Consider the following 17701-nt stretch of genomic DNA (forward strand, 5'->3'; position numbering starts at 1 on the left):
TTGGCCCCTGGCTCTAACTTGATCTGCTCCTAAAACCTGAATGAACTGTCAACCCACACACTTGTTTTATCAGTTTATTAGTGCAAAAATATCAAGAAAGTAGTATGTGTGTTCTAATGTGCAAGTTTATATAATTAATCACAATTTTCTAAAGCTTAATGTAATATTTTTGTGTTGCTTGTTCTGTATAACCAACACAAGCTTGTTATTCATCAGAATGAATGAATACAGATTATTAAGATGATCACTGAAATAGTTGCCTATAAATTCACCAAATTAATTGACTAATCATTTCAGCCTTGACAAAGACTTTAGTTTTTAAAATACAGAGCAGAGGACAGAGTCTGAGTTTGTTGTCGACACGTGTTTCCATCTGTTACAACTTTCCACTTGCTAATCCGTTTAGTGTTGAAAGTGAAGGGTCTGTGTTTCAGGTATTTATTAGCAGTTGAAATGCTTTTTCCCTTCTGCAGTTCTCTTTTGTAGGTTTGAGGAAAGAGTTTTGATGTTTTCCCCCCCGAGCACAGGTTCCCGTCAGACTCTGTGTTCGACTGGCCCACCCAATGAAAAACATGAAAGCAAACATTCCAGTTTGTCAAGACAGATTATTGTAATACGATGATGTTTGAAGGAGTTGTACTGTGTCATGGTTTTGACTTTACTCAGATATAAGATGTCTGTGACTGGGATATGAAACTAAACCCCATAGTTTCTCTCTTTGACCACTGTAACAGATGTATCTAAGCTCTATTTGACATAATTAATCTCAACTGTTGGACTGGGAAACAAAAATATCTATCAGTTGCATAACAGGAAGAAAACACCCATGTATTCACCTCAACTGAACTATTAAACAAACAAACTCACACAGACATGACAATAGTTGAAACACCTAACAGGATGCAGAACCACAAGAACTCATTTAATGCACGCAACAGTTTTAATTGTAGTTACACATGTCAGAAGTGAGGCAGTCCGCTTTTTAATTCATGGACATTATTGAAGTTTAGCTATTTCTTATGTGGTATTTGCTCATGTAGTTCAATCCTTGGGACTGGTGTATGAGATGATGCACTGTTAAAAAGTACTAGCATGGCTGTTTCATTATGTTTGTGTTAATATTGTCCCTGTCCCATCAGATAGACTCTGACTTTATATTACAGAGATTGCTCCAGGCAGGATTTAAAACCACAGGGTTCAGGGTGAGTGAGTTCACTGTAAAACAGTAGGTTGATTTTGTTGTAATCAGTCCTGGGGGAGAAGATATATAAAGTCTCTGTGGAAATTCTCAAAAGCCTCATTGACCTTTGCAGTTCCAACTTTTACATCCTTCATAAAGGGTTATACGCTGCTCACTGACTCAGAGCGGACTGAGATCCATGATGTGATCGCTCTCTGATTTATTCTGATCCACTGAAATATACAGTGTGACCTGTTATTAATCCTTTGCAGTAATTTCCTCTGCAGTTAGTGTGGATAACCAGGTCGTTGTGTGTGTGTGTGTGTGTGTGTGTGTGTGTGTGTGTGTGTGTGTGTGTGTGTGTGTGTGTGTGTGTGTGTGTGTGTGTGTGTGTGTGTGTGTGTGTGTGTGTGTGTGTGTGTGTGTGTGTGTGTGTGTGTGTGTGTGTGTGTGTGTGTGTGTGTGTGTGTATGGGGCTACATTGCTGCTGCAGTTTATATCACTGCAGGGGAAAGAAATAATATAAAGGTGGGGGTGTGTGTTTGTATGTGTGTTTGCCTGTGTGAGTGTGTTTGTTTTCAGGGCTTAGATACAATTGTGTAAACAGCTCATTGGCACTAATCTTAACAAGTAATTAAATTATCAACACAAGACAATCAGCACTTATGATGCTGTTTATAGCTCCATGTGACATTAAACTCCAAACATTAATTTAGATTGAGTGATATTGAGTTGTTTTTCTGCTGCTCTGTTGGTTTCACACTGGAGCAAGTGAAGGACTTTGAAGAGCTGCATGATCTCGTGTAGATCAGCCATTTGTCTAATGCACGGAAATGTGTTAATGGGACAGAAGCACTTCTTAATGAAAGCTCTGCTGGGAGTCTGGGATGAAAATACAGGGAACTTGAGGCCAAACCCTGCATCAGAGGTTTGGTAAACCAGTAGAAGAAGCTGGCCTCTTCCTCCAGCCTGTACAGAGAAGTCAGGAGGGGGTGAAGTGGAAAGCGTGCCAGTGCTCCTGTCTGTTTTGCCCATAGATGGCAATTTGAGACTTTTCCAACACAACAACCTTTTTAGTATCAAATCCAAGTCTATTCAAATCCAGATGGTCTCAGAAAGAAAGAAGCAAAGTGTTTGTGTGTCTGTAAAATACACATTAACTATGTAAGGGGAGAACGAGACATAATGAACAAGGCCGAATTGCAACAGTGAGCAATGTTATTATCAGGCCCAATTGTATAATGGCAGTTTGCCACGTTCACAGTAATTAATGGGAAACACTGAAGATAATGTGTCATAGTGGGTCCCTGTGAGGGAGATAACACAAACTACCAGCTGTCAGAAGGCCTCAGGTCTGTATCGTCAACACAAACAGTGCAGGTTCATTAGATCTGTGAGTTTTTAACGTGTCTGTGCTCAGGTGTGGATATCCAGGAAAAAACCTGATTCAATCCTTTAGACTTTAGAACATTGGTTATTTAGCCCATGTTACTAAATCAACAAGAATTTAATCAAATCAGGAGATTAGTGTTGATATCCTGCTCTTCTGCTGAAGCCTGATAGTTTAATTAAAATCACCCCATCTCACCTGGAGGAATACAGTAAATCCAATCAGAGGGGAGCTTTGGACCAAATGAATGTTCATCGCACAAGGATGCAATTTCCCTACGCCCCTCTTGTTTATCTGACCTCCCCTCTCCAAATCTCTCTCCGAAATGCCCATCATCTCCTCCCTTACACCTCCTCTTCAACCTACATACACACACACACAGACACACATATACACACACACACACACACACACACACACACACACACACACACACACACACACACAGACCTTTACCCCCTCAAATTCTTGGAAGAGACTTTTCTTTTCATTTTGTTTTCGAGGTAGATGAACACAGATGCAGTAACAACACACACACACACATACACACACACACACACACACACATGCAATGCAGACTGAGCCTGGGGGTCGTCTGTGATGCCAGTGTTTCAGACAAGTTGACATTTCCCACCCAGTCTGTGCCATGTGTGCATTAGTGTGTGTGTGTGTGTGTGCCTGCTCTGGAATGCCATAGTGTGTAATTAGTCTATTGTCCCAGCAACATTCTCTATGCTAATTAACCTTGCCTTGTCTCATGGAATGCACCCCGCCTGTCTGGCTCTCTGATTGGCTGGGTAGGGCCCTTCTTGCCCTCTGATTGGATTTCAGGGTGACTCCACAGTGGAGTCTCCACACAGGGCGTCTTCAGTCCTCGTCGTTTGGGAGCAGAATGACTAATTTATTCTCTCACCCTGCGATGGAAGCTCATTAACGCAGAGCAGTGGCTTTGTCAGTGGGAAACGCAGCAGAACAGACCTGTGACCCATTTTTAGGATTTAATCTGCACAGGAAACATTCTTTTTTTGTCTGCCAGTCACAGTGGCATGTGCCAAAAAATTAATTGTACAGCATTGTTGTTATAATTGCCCCCCAAAAATGTGTCTGTAGTCCAACTGATAGTGATTTTCATGCATGATATTGATATTTTGGACATCGATATTTGAGATAATTTCAGTAAACTTAGAATTTTTTTCATTTAGATTATTTCGGTGAATGATTGTGAAGATATTTACTGCTTAGGAACATTTTACAACCTTTCCTTTGCTTTTGGTTGGATAAAGTATTTTGTCTATATGAGATTTCCAAAATATCTTTTACACGTTAGCCAAAATATACAGAGATTGCTAATATATCTGCAATTACATAGTGTAAGCTAAATGGAAATGGCGAATGTTAAGACTTAGAGTAAATTATTCATTAAAGCTTGAACCAAATTTGTATAATTTTCCTAAACAGGCCATCTGACTCGATTGCATGTAGATCTAATGGTATTGGTTGAGTTGAAGCAGTTTTGTTGATCTGCAGGTGCATGAACATGCCTTTGCCTTGTGTGTCACCACATGACTCCTCACTCTGACTCATTTCACATCAAAAGCATCCTGCAGACTAGCGACAGGCTACATTTATAGAAAACTCTGCACTATTAAAGGCTGTCCTTAGCATTTCGTAGCAGACTGGGAGACCTCAGAGCCAGAGAAAATAAGCTACTGGACTCTGTGAATGGAAAGTGTTAGTTTCGAGGGCAGGTGCTGCAGCAGAATGGATTTCTGACCTCAGACCAGCTCCCAGATTCAGCCCTGCAGGATGTTGTCATATCCCCAGTGAGCCGGTCTCTGCTCAGCGAGCCACAAACTACAGGATGAGCTCATATTCTATTACTTATTCATGGACCCTGTCACACAGGCTGACGCAACCACAAACAGACTCGCTGGCTACAAGGAGGTGGACAGGCAGGCGTGTGCACACCAGGCTGGTAACAGACGGACCAGACAGCAGGCGTTTACCAGAGGTCGACCAGTGCGGCAGGATGCAGATAAAAACGGGACAAAAACAAGCCTCTTTTCAGATATGTTTGTGCGTGACTTCCTGCAGAACAGCTGCTTATCTCGGTCACTGCTGTGCATCTTGGCCGTGTCTTTTGGGGTTAATCTTTCTGTTTGAACCACAAAATAAGCCGGCCACTTTCTAAATGTCGGCATCACTGAGATTTTTTCAAATATGATCCTCGCTGTTGAAAATTTGCATCCGTCCTCAAAGAGACTGAATTCTGATGGACCATGTTTTCATACTGTCAAACAGTTTAGTTTAAATTTGCTGGCCATCTTTTCTGTATCTCTGCATATATATTTTATTTTTATTTGCTTTGTTATCTGTTTATGAATCAGTGACATTTTCTACATCACAGTAGAAATATGATGAAGGGTTGGTGACTCCTTGTGGGACGGCTGCATAAATGAAAACTAATTAATGTGTTTGTTTTGGCACTTTCTAATCTCATTTTTTTGTAACTGTTCCTTTTCCACATTGGAACAAATATTCAACAATATAGAAATATAGAAATCTCCCACCAACAGGCTCTGCACACTCACCCTCCCCACACAATATACACCGTGGCTTTAAAAGCACAATGCAGCTCAGCACTGCTATTCCAAAGTCTCTCTGCCGTCTTTGTGTTTGAGGAAAATGATAACAGACCAAACAGGGAGGTCCGCTGTTGAGCACTGTCTCCTATTTCCCAGGGCGACCCTTATTTGCCAAGCTACAGGTTTGTGTTGACACACAAACACTGAGAAGTAGAAGGGTAGTTAGGGTAGCTAACTGATTTCAGGACTGATATCTATGAGTCTGATATTTGGTGCGGCTTGATATAAGGGAACTGTTGGGCCTTGGCGCTCGACTGAGTGCCATTTGAGTATTGCGTATGTCCCATTCAGTACAAATGTTCACACACTTTAATATGTTATAAAGCATAGAGTTATCATCTAGAAAGAGTTTGAGAATGTTAACGTTGAGTCGTCTTCTTATAAATACTGCAGGAAACTTGATGCCTGAGAAATGTTGCTCCTCAGCAACAAATTGTCCGATGGTGTGTGTCCTCGTCAGAGCCACTATGGAAAAAACATAGAACCTTGCTGGCAAATGCACGACCACACAATAATAACATAACTCAGAGAGGATATCTCGCCAAAGGGCAAGTCGCTGCCTCACATTTTTCATTTTATCCAGTCATCTGGTAACTTATGATCTGGTAAAATATGAAAAAATATTGGAGACCTTAGTTCAAATTTGCCTTTTGAAGCTTAAAGTAATGAATGAATTTATAAAACCACAATTCTGACCCTTTACCCTAAACTACATCATATAATGGTCGAATAACAGACAGAACATGGTGGGAAGAGGGTGGATATGTTTGTTGTCAGTACAAATATACATCTCACCACAAATCAACCGCTACAAAAGTGTGTGTGTGTGGGGTTGTGTGTGTGGGGTTGTGTGTGTTTGTGTGTGTGTGTGTGTGTGTGTGTGTGTGTGTGTGTTCAGGGAGCTATAAATGATTGTGCTTTTCCAGTTGAGCAGAGCCATTGTTGCCAGTCTATCTGTCCTGAAGACACAAACAATCTGACACCAGCATGGTGGAGATGTGGTCGATATAATGCACAACATATTTTCATGATCTTAAATCAAGAGCCAAATGAATGATGTTGATAATAGAAACAGAAGAATTTCTAGATATTAAGGACTGTGTAATTTATACCCAATTCAAATTGCATTAACATCACACTCTGGGAGTGGGAATAAAATGTTCTTTGTGCTCCTCTGTGATTTAATTCCCGGCTCCGGATGGCATTTTAACCATTTTAAGCATAAGGGAACAGAATATGGTCTGTAATTGACATGCACATTCAGCAGGACAAAGACGAAAGCGAGACAAAGCCTCCCCAAGGGAACGCAAGAGAGTTGAGGGGGATGTGTGGAGGGGAAGAGGTGAAATAGAGCCAGTCAGTCAAATCTTATCACACAAAAACATGAATTATAGTTAAAGTGGGTATCAATGTGGTAGATTGTGAATAAGAATCTGCTTAGAAATCAAAAGGGGGAAAGGATGGTTCAGATCTTTTTAAAGTAATCCAGTGATGGTGGTCTGCACATCCCTGGTATGGATTGTAAACAGAAAGGGCAAAATCAGCTAAATGAATGGTCTCAGATGAGAATCTCAGTTCCCACCTGAAGCTGAGAGCATATTTGATGAGCAGGTCATCTAATGGTTCTGAAATAGGCCTTTATCTGTCATATTATCAAAAAACAGAAGAACAGAGGCTCATCACATCGTAAAAAACAGCTGTAATAATTACCAGGATTGCAAAATGACCCACATGTGCACTCTGAATGGGATTGAAATCACTGACTAGTGGAGGCCATTTTGAAGTTATTGTGCCTCCTCTAGAGCAATATATCCAGTCCGAACGGGGCTTTAGACTGGAATCCTTTGGTCTCTTCATGAGAATGTCAGTAAACTTGAATCCGATGGATGAAAGCTCAAGGGATGAGAGAAAAACAAGCCGACAGAAATAATCATCTTTTAGTTTTTCCATGACTTTTCACATTTGTCTCATTTGTAGTTTGTAGAGGTTGTGATTTGTATTGTGGAAGCTCATGTTGCCGCTGGCTGGAGGACATGTGTGTTTTATTAGTGTGAGGAGTCATATCCAGGAAGACTGCTGAGTCATGTGACCAGTTTTCCATCCTGTCATCAAACCAAGTGAACCTGTTATCAAGTCACTTTCACCAGCTCCTAAATCCTTTTAAATGGTGTTTGAGTCTGAAGAATGTGTGTTAGTGATTTGGTTTTGTTCTGCCAATTTGTATGAGTCAAAAAATACTAATTCCCTCCCCCTCCCCCCTCCCCCCTCTCCATCCTCAGGACCAGTTTGATAATCTGGACAAACACACTCAGTGGGGGATTGATTTTCTCGAGCGCTATTCAAAGTTTGTCAAGGAAAGGCTGGACATTGAGCAAAGCTATGCCAAGCAACTACGGTAAACACTCTCACACACACTCTCACACACACACACACACACACACACACACACACACACACACACACACACACACACCCTCCCCACGGGATGTCTAGTGACTTATGTATTTGTCATTCATTCTCTGTTGCAGTACAACTCAACATGCACAAATCCAGCATCATTAAGAACCAGTTGTCCCAGTTGTTACGAGAGTGATTTCAAAGAGGAAATCCCTTCAGAATACACCCATACAACAACACACACACACACACACACACACACACACACACACACACACACACACACAAAGAAATACACTGCGCTCTAGTTAAATCATTAACTTGCTGATTTGCTGCAGTTGGTATTTTTAGAGCCTGAGGAAATGGACAGGCAAACTCTTTGATGTGTTGGAATCTTTGATTCTTTTTAATAATATACCGAGATCCTCTGTCTCTCTCGCTCTCTTGCGCGCTGTGTGTGTGTTAGTGTGTGTGTTCCTCTTTGACTGCCTCCCTCTTCTGTTTGTTTACCGTCCTCTCCACCATGCGTAAAATATCAGACAGTATTTATAACCTCCAGGTCGGCTTCTCTTTCTCTTTTCAGGAGCTTGGTGAAGAAATATTGCCCGAAACGCTCCAAGGAGGAGGAGCCGAGGTGAGAAGAGTCAATAGACATGTTCTATGTCTTTTATTTATTTACTTCTGCATGCCTTTTCTGCCAGAGACATTTTTTTTAGCTCGACACAATGTGGTTTCATGAATTGTCTGCAAAATTTACAATTTTAAAAAGAGTTTGATTAGTCTTTTGACATAAGTGCAATAAAAAAGTGTTGTAAGAAATCATTTATTTTACATACACCACAAAACCTCAGTGTCCTTCCCCTAGCTTTCATTATATACAACAGACTTGGAAACAAATAAGAGTAAAACAAAGTAATTAAGCCTAATGTCTCCAATCTCCATTATTATCCTCAAAAAAGTTAATTTGCCATTGGAATAATAAGAATCTCTTTTTTGCACTTTTTGACTGAACAAAAAAAGGGATTCAAATTATCATAAAAGTGCTCAAAGGTGAAGCTGCAGCTCTGATTTATTCTCATCTGCAGCATGTGCAAAAATACTCTTTACTTTTAACATACAGTTGTCCTTTGTTAATATTACACAGCAGATAGCAGTGTGTCATTTAACCTTTGTCTTGGTTGGATACTGCATGGTAGCATATGTAGGCGGCTGCAGACCAGAAAGGAAGCGAAGTATGTGCAGTGTTTAACACATGTTCCGTGTGTGTGTGTGTGTCTGTCGTGCAGGTTCACATCATGTGTGTCGTTCTACTCCATACTGAATGAACTTAATGACTATGCCGGTCAGAGGGAGGTGGTGGCGGAGGAGATTGCTCACAAGGTGTACGGAGAGCTGATGACCTACAGTCAAGACCTCAAAGCTGAGAGGAAGCATGTGAGTTCCCTCTCATGTCCATACTTCACTGTTTTATGGATATTATTGAATTAAAAGTCACATAAGGTTCGGGTTCAGTTCCCAGGAAACCGGTTGCTTCCTGTCATAAAACAAATGTTGCTGTCTTCCGCCTGCATCCTCTGTATATGGATTTGTTTTCTGTTTGGCTCCAGTCAAGAGGAAGAATATGTCAGATGTAATGTCAACCATCTGTCGTTTACCTCACCGACCATCTGCAGATGCTATAAACTGAAAATCTGAGATCCACATGATTTGGAAGCTGAACCTTCATCTTGTTTTGTGCTGTAAAATATCAAAAATCCCATAAATTTTCACCAGTTGCCTGTTTATTAATGTTGTTGTACAAAGTTACGAGCTATTCTTCCAAGTTATTAACTTGTTCTTCATATGGCTGTCGTGAAATCAGAATAACAAATATTTTTATCTTTTCCTGTTAATGCGATGGGGGATTCTCTTCCGATTTGGTACAAACATTAACTTTAGTCATGGATTAACTGATTTGGTGTTGAAGGACACACAATATCAATATAGTTATACTTCACATTTTGATTTCATTAAATTTGTTTTAATTCAACAATTACTATTTGTGTGTCTGGACAAAAGTATGTGTGTAGACTGGACAGGAGTATTTCTTCTAATAGTCTCTCCCAACCTTTCTGGAGCTTTTAATCACATCACATGTTCTTAATGAGCAGGATGGAGTTTGATCAGTCGAATGTTACTATACAGTTTTTATAAATAAGGTCAGTAGCTGTCATGACTTCATTAAATCCCTAGAACCTTACAGGGAGTCTCCTCAGTGTAAAGTGAAAGTAAAGCATTAAAGTTCACATTTGACCTTGAGAAGTTGTAGTAGATTGACAAGATTTTTTCCTAACACAACATGAAAACTGTGGTTTCTTAATGATTCATACTTGATCTAAATCTTTTCACTTTCACAAATCTTTGACTCAACTTTTACAAGCAGCTGGTTCACAGTTGATTCGTCCTCGGTTTGTTCTTTTAACTGCTTTAGTCACTGGACTCTAGTTAATCCGTGGCTGCGGCCTCAGCACTTTTATGCACCTCTGGATCTTTATCATGTATGTTGCGCAAACTGTTCCTGCCTGTCTTTTTATATGTGCATATGATTGTGGTTTTGTATATTGATGTGAATTTTCTTGTGTTTCTGTCTGTATGTGTGTGTGTGTGTGTTTGTCTGCAATTGAGCAGCATCTTCAGGAGGGCAGGAAGGCCCAGCAGTATTTGGATCATAGCTGGAAACAGATGGACAACGTAAGTGAGGAGGGGCGGAGGGGAAGGTGGAAAGTGTTTAGTGTAAATATTCACTTGGGGACATCCAGCTGCACTCGTTTCCTACTTGTTTGCAAGAGGAATCCAAGAAATGCTAACAAAAAGGTAACTGCAGGTCAAATGGGGGGTTCTGTGCATTTCAGCCCAATTCCACACATACCGTGATTTGGCGAAGACACAAGCAAGACATTTCTGGCACTCGTGTATGGATTTACATCAGGAATAAGAACTACAGGCTCCTCTGTCCTGTCCTGTTCAAATATATGTAAAGTTTGATATTTAAATGTTTGTTCTTGACTGTGAAAAGACAGCAGTGTCCTTCTTCTCTTCTTGGCAAACTTCCCACACCACAGGGACTTGAGGACAGGGCCCAGGACACACGCACACACACACACACACACACACACACACACACACACACACTACAGATCAAAGCAGGGCCCATGTGCCACATTTGGACCATGACACCCTTCTTTTCTGCCCCTTCCAAGGCTCCAGAGTGAGGTTCCATTCGGTCACGTCTGAGGTCATTCAGCTGCACGTGCACAGTTATTTTCTAACAGTTTGCTCATTGCCGGACTTGTAATTGACCACCACAATTACATCAAAGGGAAAAAAGGCTGATTGCTGCTTGTTAAATGTGGACATAATACACCTCCAGTCACGTGTCCTGGCCTGGAGCCCACGAGCTGATCTGCTCTACTGCCCAACATCTGATTGAGAGTGTTCCCGTGTGTGGTCTGCACGACTTTAACGATACCTGGTGACTCGATTGTAATGTCTCAGCTATTCACAGTGTTTCCTTCACCACTGATGTGACCCAGATGGCTGGGCAGGAAGTAAACTATCACTCTCTGATTCATCTCCGTCGTACCTCTCTCTCCTCCCATTCTTACATATTTCCAGTTTTATTTTGTCTTTTGAATGTATAAGTAATGGAGACAGTGCTTTATGATGAATAGTTTATTCTTTGTGATTCAACATTGTGTCATCCCTGTGTATTCTTTTTGTTGTGTAGAGTAAAAAGAAGTTTGAGAGGGAGTGTAAAGAAGCAGAGAAATGCCAGCTGACCTTCGACCGGTTAGATAATGACATCAACGCCACCAAATCTGAAGTGGAGAAGGTAGGAAGCTCCCACCTGCTACACCGCTGCTGTAAATCTCCTTATCATCTCCAGGCTGCTGTTATAATTTGTCCTCGCCTTCTGTTTCTTTATTTGCTATCATAATATTAGCATGTTTATTTATTCTTCGCTGACTCGCAGCAAAGATCGAGCCACATTTAAACCCTTTAACTAGTGGATGATAAACACACACTTTTCCCTCATTCACTGACTTTAAATCCACGTTGTAAGTTTGATAATTCAGCAACAAAATAACTACAGTGACTTCACCTCACTCCCCTTAAGCCCAGTATTTTGGTTTACTTAAAGTTAGAAGCGTGTAATTGGTGCCTATGAAATTATACCATCGCTGTTCTTTCCCCCCCACATGATCACTGTATAATTAGACCTAAAGTTTGAAGGGAAATAAACAGTTTGAAATTGAGGTGAAGTCAGAAAATCCAGCCCAGTATGACTTTATTTTTATCTTTTTTAAATGAGCTACTGTCCACATATCGTTGTTATTTTAAGTGACCTAATTTATAAACAAATGTAACCATGGAAGTAACAAAGGAGTAAATGAGCTGTTTTCCCCAAAAGTCATTTTCATTCAAAAAAAGCTTCCATTAGAAAATATTTTGAACTTCTCTTGCAGCTTTTCTGTCAATGAGGCCTCTAGAGTTCTGTGTTGTGTGTTCACATTGAAAACAGAACCCAAAATATAGAATTGTAATTTTGACATCAGCTCGTGTGAATATAATGTTTCTTTTTTTTTATCTTTTTCTTTCTTTTAGGCCAAAGCCCAGTTATACCTGCGGACTCACATGGCCGATGAGAGTAAGAACGAATACGCCGCTCAGCTACAGAACTTCAACGGAGAGCAGTGGAAACATTTCAACAACGCCATTCCACACATCTTCAAGGTAAACCAAACATGTCGTATGAAGTGTTATACAATGACAGTCATTTCAATTCAATTAAATATTGTTATCAAGCTGTGATGAGGTAGCTTTTGATGTATTGGCTTTATTGAAACTTTCTGTATTCAGAAGATTTCATCAATAAGCAACAGAGAGATACCACAGCATGTTCTGTACTTACTTATGCTGTGTACCGTTCTGATTTTCGTGTGTTTTTTAGTTTCATCCCTTTATAATGTTTGAAATTAGCTTCACACTGACAAACTGGATGACATGTAGTGAATCATTCCTCACTTGAACCAGGATCTTGTTTAGAGAAAGTGCAGCAGCCTGTAAAGTGCCCCATTAAATGTTTATCTTAGCAGCGTGTCTCATGTAAACCATTACTGATATATTGAGTGGATATCTGCCATGTCCCAGGAAAAGAGCTTCCCACTCGGGACACGTTGTTAAACAACACGGAGATCAGTGTTCGTGTAAACAGTGCAGCATTTGGCCTGTTGCTGGTGTTCAATCCATTTCCTCCGCTCTGTGTTACAGAATCTGCAGGACATGGATGAACGTCGGACGGTGAAGCTGGGCGAGACGTACCGGAGCTTTGCTGAGGCGGAGCGGAGAGTCATTCCCATCGTCTCCAAATGTCTAGAAGGAATGGTTTCTGCCGCCAAAGCTGTCAATGAACGAAAGGTGTGTAGCAGAGTCGGGGAAGGAGAGAGAAAACTGTCCTGTGCCAATGAACTGGCACTAAATATAGGGGAGGGATGGGAGGAGGGTGAGGAGAAATTCATTTGACTTGTTTTATATGTCTCCTCTCTTTCTGAATCTCGTGTCCCAGGATTCACTCATTGTCGTGGAGTCTTTCAAGTCCGGCTTCGACCCTCCAGGCGACTTCCCCTTTGAGGACTTCAGCCAGAATCTGAGCAGGTCGGGTTCAGACGGGACCATCAGCAACACGCCTAAAGGAGAACGAGACAAAGACGGGAGCCCGGCACCGAGATCAGACCCGAAACATCCCACGAGCAGAACCAAGAACAAGCTGTGGCTGTTTGGGAAGAAACCAAAGGTAATAATGATATAATGAGATAATGATGCTCATTGTTGCTTCAAATCAAGGTTACATGGTCATCTCATATAGAAGAACTGATTCATTTCATATTCATCATCTACAGTTAAATAAGAGGGAGTTTTACTCTTATATATAAATACAGATTTTTAAAGACATGTTTGTAATCATTTCTCTTTTCAGATTCCTGAGTTCAATATGTGCAAGTGTACATAACAAAGCCCAACCCATCGTAAAGCTTTATCAGTCACATTGTCAGTCACATTGTCAACTAACTATGCAAAGTTTCTAGAACGAATCACGATAAGTGTTTCACTTTGTCCACACAGCCTCTCAGCTTGTCTCCAGTTTAAAGTTTTTTGTCTCCTTTCCGTTGTTGGTCAAAAAATAGTCTCACACTCCGTCTGTGGTATATTCTGTGTGGACCTTGACCCTCTTCATACAGACATCCCTGGTTAATCATTACCCATCGGCTGTTGGTTTATGTTCACGTCATGCGATCCCTTGCCACGATTTCTGAGGTGTGTTCCAGACACGAGTTTTCAGGCCCTGATCTTAAACTTCACTTTTCCAGAAAGTAAATAGCTTGTACTGAAAAGGAAACAATAGGTATTAACATTTTTGCCAAGATCTGATTGACGGTGACCAAACAACCCTCTGACTGTCTTCAGATCTGTCAGATGATGAATCCTAATCGATGCATGAAGATAAGATGGAGTTTGTAGCTATTTGTTAATTTGTTGACATAAATTAAGCTGAATTGATTAGTGTTAATATTGAATTTTGTTGTCCCCCCCAGTCCCCTTCCTCTTGTCCTCCTCCTCCTCCTCCATCATCTTCCTCCCGCTCCTCCTCCTCCTCCTCCTCCTCCTCCCGCTCCCGTACCCGTCCCCGGTCCACCTCCCACCCATTCCCTGCATCCCGGTTCGGTTCTGACCTTGTGAGCCACTATCTGTCTGAGATAAAGACTACAGTACCCAGAATACCCCAGAATTTGAAGGCCCTGCGGAGAGGGGTGAGAAAGGAAGTAGTGTTGAAGTGTGTCTGATCAAGACAGGTTGATATGATTTGTTTTTCTTTATATATTCCCTACACAGTGTCTGCAGGTTCTGGATTAATATGTGTTAAACACACGTTTAAATAATTTAAAGCTGTTCTGGTGTTGATTTGAATCATATTTTCCTAATTTGAAAACTTGCAGACACTCTGTGGTAAGGCTTCTCTCACTCATTCATCTGTTTTTGTCTTTGATGATTGTCTCTTTCTCTCTTTCTATTTCCTTTGATTTTGTGATTTTTTTTTCTCCCTTATTTATTTATTTATTAGAATCTCAATAGATTGGTTTCTCCCATCACAAGGTGGAGGCTCCTTGGTGATTCATGGTGTGTTGTGTGATTTAGGGACTTGAACGGTTTAGTGGTTGCACAGTTGTTGTTTTGGGGGGGGGGGATATTTACCAACATCAGTTGTTATGCTTTGATGTTCTTTTGTGTGAGTTTGCAGTGATGTGTATTGTTGTGTTTGCACTAACGGTCTCAGTTTGTGGTGAAACAGAACTTCCTGCTTCCAGACAGTTTAACACAAACTTGTAACACCGGCCTCGTTGTCTTTTTTATATATCTTCTAATATTTCTTACAGTATGAGGTCAGCAGCAGGATTACGTTTGAACATGGGACCATCTGTTAAAACATTACTCTATAGTAGTATAAAAATTAAAAGGAGCACACAGGAATCCATTTTAAAACTATTTATAGCATACATTTTCCTTTTTCACCAGACATAAAGAAGAAGTCATAATCAGGAAATAAACATGTAAATGTTTCTTCACAAGAATACGTCCTTTGTTTGGAATGAAAGCAGGAGACAAACCCAGAAATGAATCATTGTACAGCTGGAGGACAGAGTCAATATCCAGTAGTTAATATACATACGTGTAATGTACAAGTACCTCTGCTATAACAAGTGTAGCTGTCTTTAATTAATCATTAAGTATTGAACTTCTTATTTAATATATGAACTATTGGAGCCTCCTGGTTTACAATTGTTTTCTCCTGTCTGTGTATTGTTCCACCGACAGGCAGCTATTTTAAATCACTGACAACTAACCAGCATTCAATGTTGTGTGTCTCCTTTTACTGCGATGGTTAATGCGTCAGTGGTCAGTGAAGATGGTAAGTGAGTGACTGTGTAGAGAGTAGCTATATGAAGACCCAGTAGTGTGTCCTACACCGTTTAGGACTTCCCATAGTGTCCAGTATATACACCCAGTAGTGATGGTTAGCTAATGTTTTCCTCCCCCAGTTAGAATAGTTTTCCTGCACTCAGATAAATAATATTCACCAAACTACAAATGTGTTACAGCCTCTTAAGTGCAAATAGAGTTCCCCAGTTTTAGAGCCACCAGTTAAATCCACATTGTTCTGCAAGCTCTATACTAATTATTATTTTTAGAATGAAACACAGACGAACAACTGCTTTTAATAAATTGTGTTGGAATACCAAGTACTAGACGAACAAGGAAAAAAGTATTCAGCCATATTGACTGATTGAAAATACATTTATTCCTTTCAACAACTGCTGTTCCCAAGGTCCCAAGCAAAAATTCCCAACTCTGATGAGAGACGTCCATAACATACTCAGAAAAATTAATTTAAACTTCTGCAGTTCTAAGTAGAAGTTTTAGGCACCAACAAAACGTGAGGATGTGTTTAAAAGTAATGTCATGTATATTTAAACATTTTGTAGGGGGTGGGATACATCTTACTGATGTTAATGAATATGTTTTGGGTCATTGTAGAGCTGCAGATGTTCAACTGATCACACTGTTGGTGTCATGGCAGATGTTTAGTTCTCCCTCCATCAAAGTGCCTTAAACATTTGCTCAGTACTGTTCAACTGGGCAAATTTAATCTGCAGAGGAAGATCATGTGATATGAAAGAAAACTCCAGAAAAGATTAGTTTCATGGTCATAACTTTCAACTTGTACGTGTCTCGTGATGTTTGATTTATCAGTGAGGTAATTTGGAAACTGAGCGAGTGGCATTAATATCCAGGAGATTATTTGACTGTAATTAACTATTTCAGTTGCTACATGTTGATTAGACATGTTTATTTTCAAATCTCCTTCTATGGAAAGTGGTTTCAGTAACCAGACCAATCTGCAGCATCTGGCCTCAACAACCATCGTGGAAACCATTCAGTGGTGTAATTATAGTTTTAACAGATCCGTCCACACTCCAGAGGAACATGTGCAATTATCTTTATTCCGACCCGGGGCTAATCTCCTAACATCTTCAACTTTATCCTGACTTGGTTTGAAGAGATGTTAAAATGCTGCTTCTCCTCACCAGGCTCCATCTCTGGAGGATTTCAGTCACCTCCCCCCCGAGCAGAGGAGGAAGAGGCTGCAGCAGAAGATCGACGAGCTCAACAGAGAGCTCCAGAAAGAGCAGGATCAGAGGTAAGATGCTCAACTCTACACAAGGACCAAATCCTTAAAGGAACTCTATGTAACTTTGACTGAGCACCAGCGCCCTCTGCAGCTGCACATGGGTATTCATTTTTCTACTCACTGAACTGAAACACGACTGTATAACCCATGATCCCCGGCTTCCATAACCAGAAGAACTGCTTCTGTAACAAATCCTCCAAACTCCGGTTCTTCATATTTTAAAAGTTTCCTGCTGATTATTAGAGATAAACTCTGGTTTTTAACTTTTAAGTCTTTTTTTAACCTCACAGCATGTTTGTGTGTTTCTGTCAGAGATGCCTTGAACAAGATGAAGGACGTGTATGAGAAGAACCCACAGATGGGAGACCCCATCAGCCTGCAACCCAAAATATCAGAGACCATTTGTAACATGGAGAGACTGCGCTCGGAACTCCACAAAAATGAGGTAAAGAAGAGAGACGCTGGATTAAAATGATTTTTTATAAATGAGCATGATTTAAATTCTATTCAAATGCAGGTTCTAACAGCTTGTGGGGATAATAGCACCACCTCCTGGTCAAAAATGTTAAAAGATACTTGTGTGGTGTGAATGATGGTTTAGTCAATTAAAATATGTACTTGAATGTGGTCATGTGCTTTTCCCTGCTGACAGACTTGGTTATCAGAGGTGGAGGGAAAGCACAGCTCCAGAGGAGACAGGAGACACAGCGCCGACAATCACCATCAAGCCCCTCAAGGCCGAGAAAGGTAGAACTATTTCAAAACAAGCCCTGCTACTCAGTATCAGAACTTCTGTATCACAT

General features: G+C 40.6%; 1 protein-coding gene across 3 annotated transcripts in view; it reads left to right on the plus strand.

The window, feature by feature from the left end:
* Window positions 1–17701, plus strand: part of fnbp1l (formin binding protein 1-like) — a 37030-nt gene that overhangs the window by 13188 nt on the left and 6141 nt on the right. For 2 of the 3 annotated variants that reach the window (XM_062395974.1, XM_062395975.1), the window contains exons 2-13: window positions 7495–7610; window positions 8196–8246; window positions 8899–9046; window positions 10280–10342; window positions 11379–11483; window positions 12257–12385; window positions 12923–13069; window positions 13218–13445; window positions 14245–14460; window positions 16798–16907; window positions 17211–17343; window positions 17551–17645. In XM_062395974.1, coding sequence (XP_062251958.1) covers window positions 7495–7610; window positions 8196–8246; window positions 8899–9046; window positions 10280–10342; window positions 11379–11483; window positions 12257–12385; window positions 12923–13069; window positions 13218–13445; window positions 14245–14460; window positions 16798–16907; window positions 17211–17343; window positions 17551–17645 — 1541 coding nt within the window. The remainder of the gene's footprint in view (window positions 1–7494; window positions 7611–8195; window positions 8247–8898; window positions 9047–10279; window positions 10343–11378; window positions 11484–12256; window positions 12386–12922; window positions 13070–13217; window positions 13446–14244; window positions 14461–16797; window positions 16908–17210; window positions 17344–17550; window positions 17646–17701) is intronic. The other variant, XM_062395976.1, reaches the window with a different exon arrangement.

The sequence above is a fragment of the Platichthys flesus genome, chromosome 9, assembly GCF_949316205.1.
Source record: "Platichthys flesus chromosome 9, fPlaFle2.1, whole genome shotgun sequence".
In the NCBI taxonomy this organism is placed as follows: domain Eukaryota; kingdom Metazoa; phylum Chordata; class Actinopteri; order Pleuronectiformes; family Pleuronectidae; genus Platichthys; species Platichthys flesus.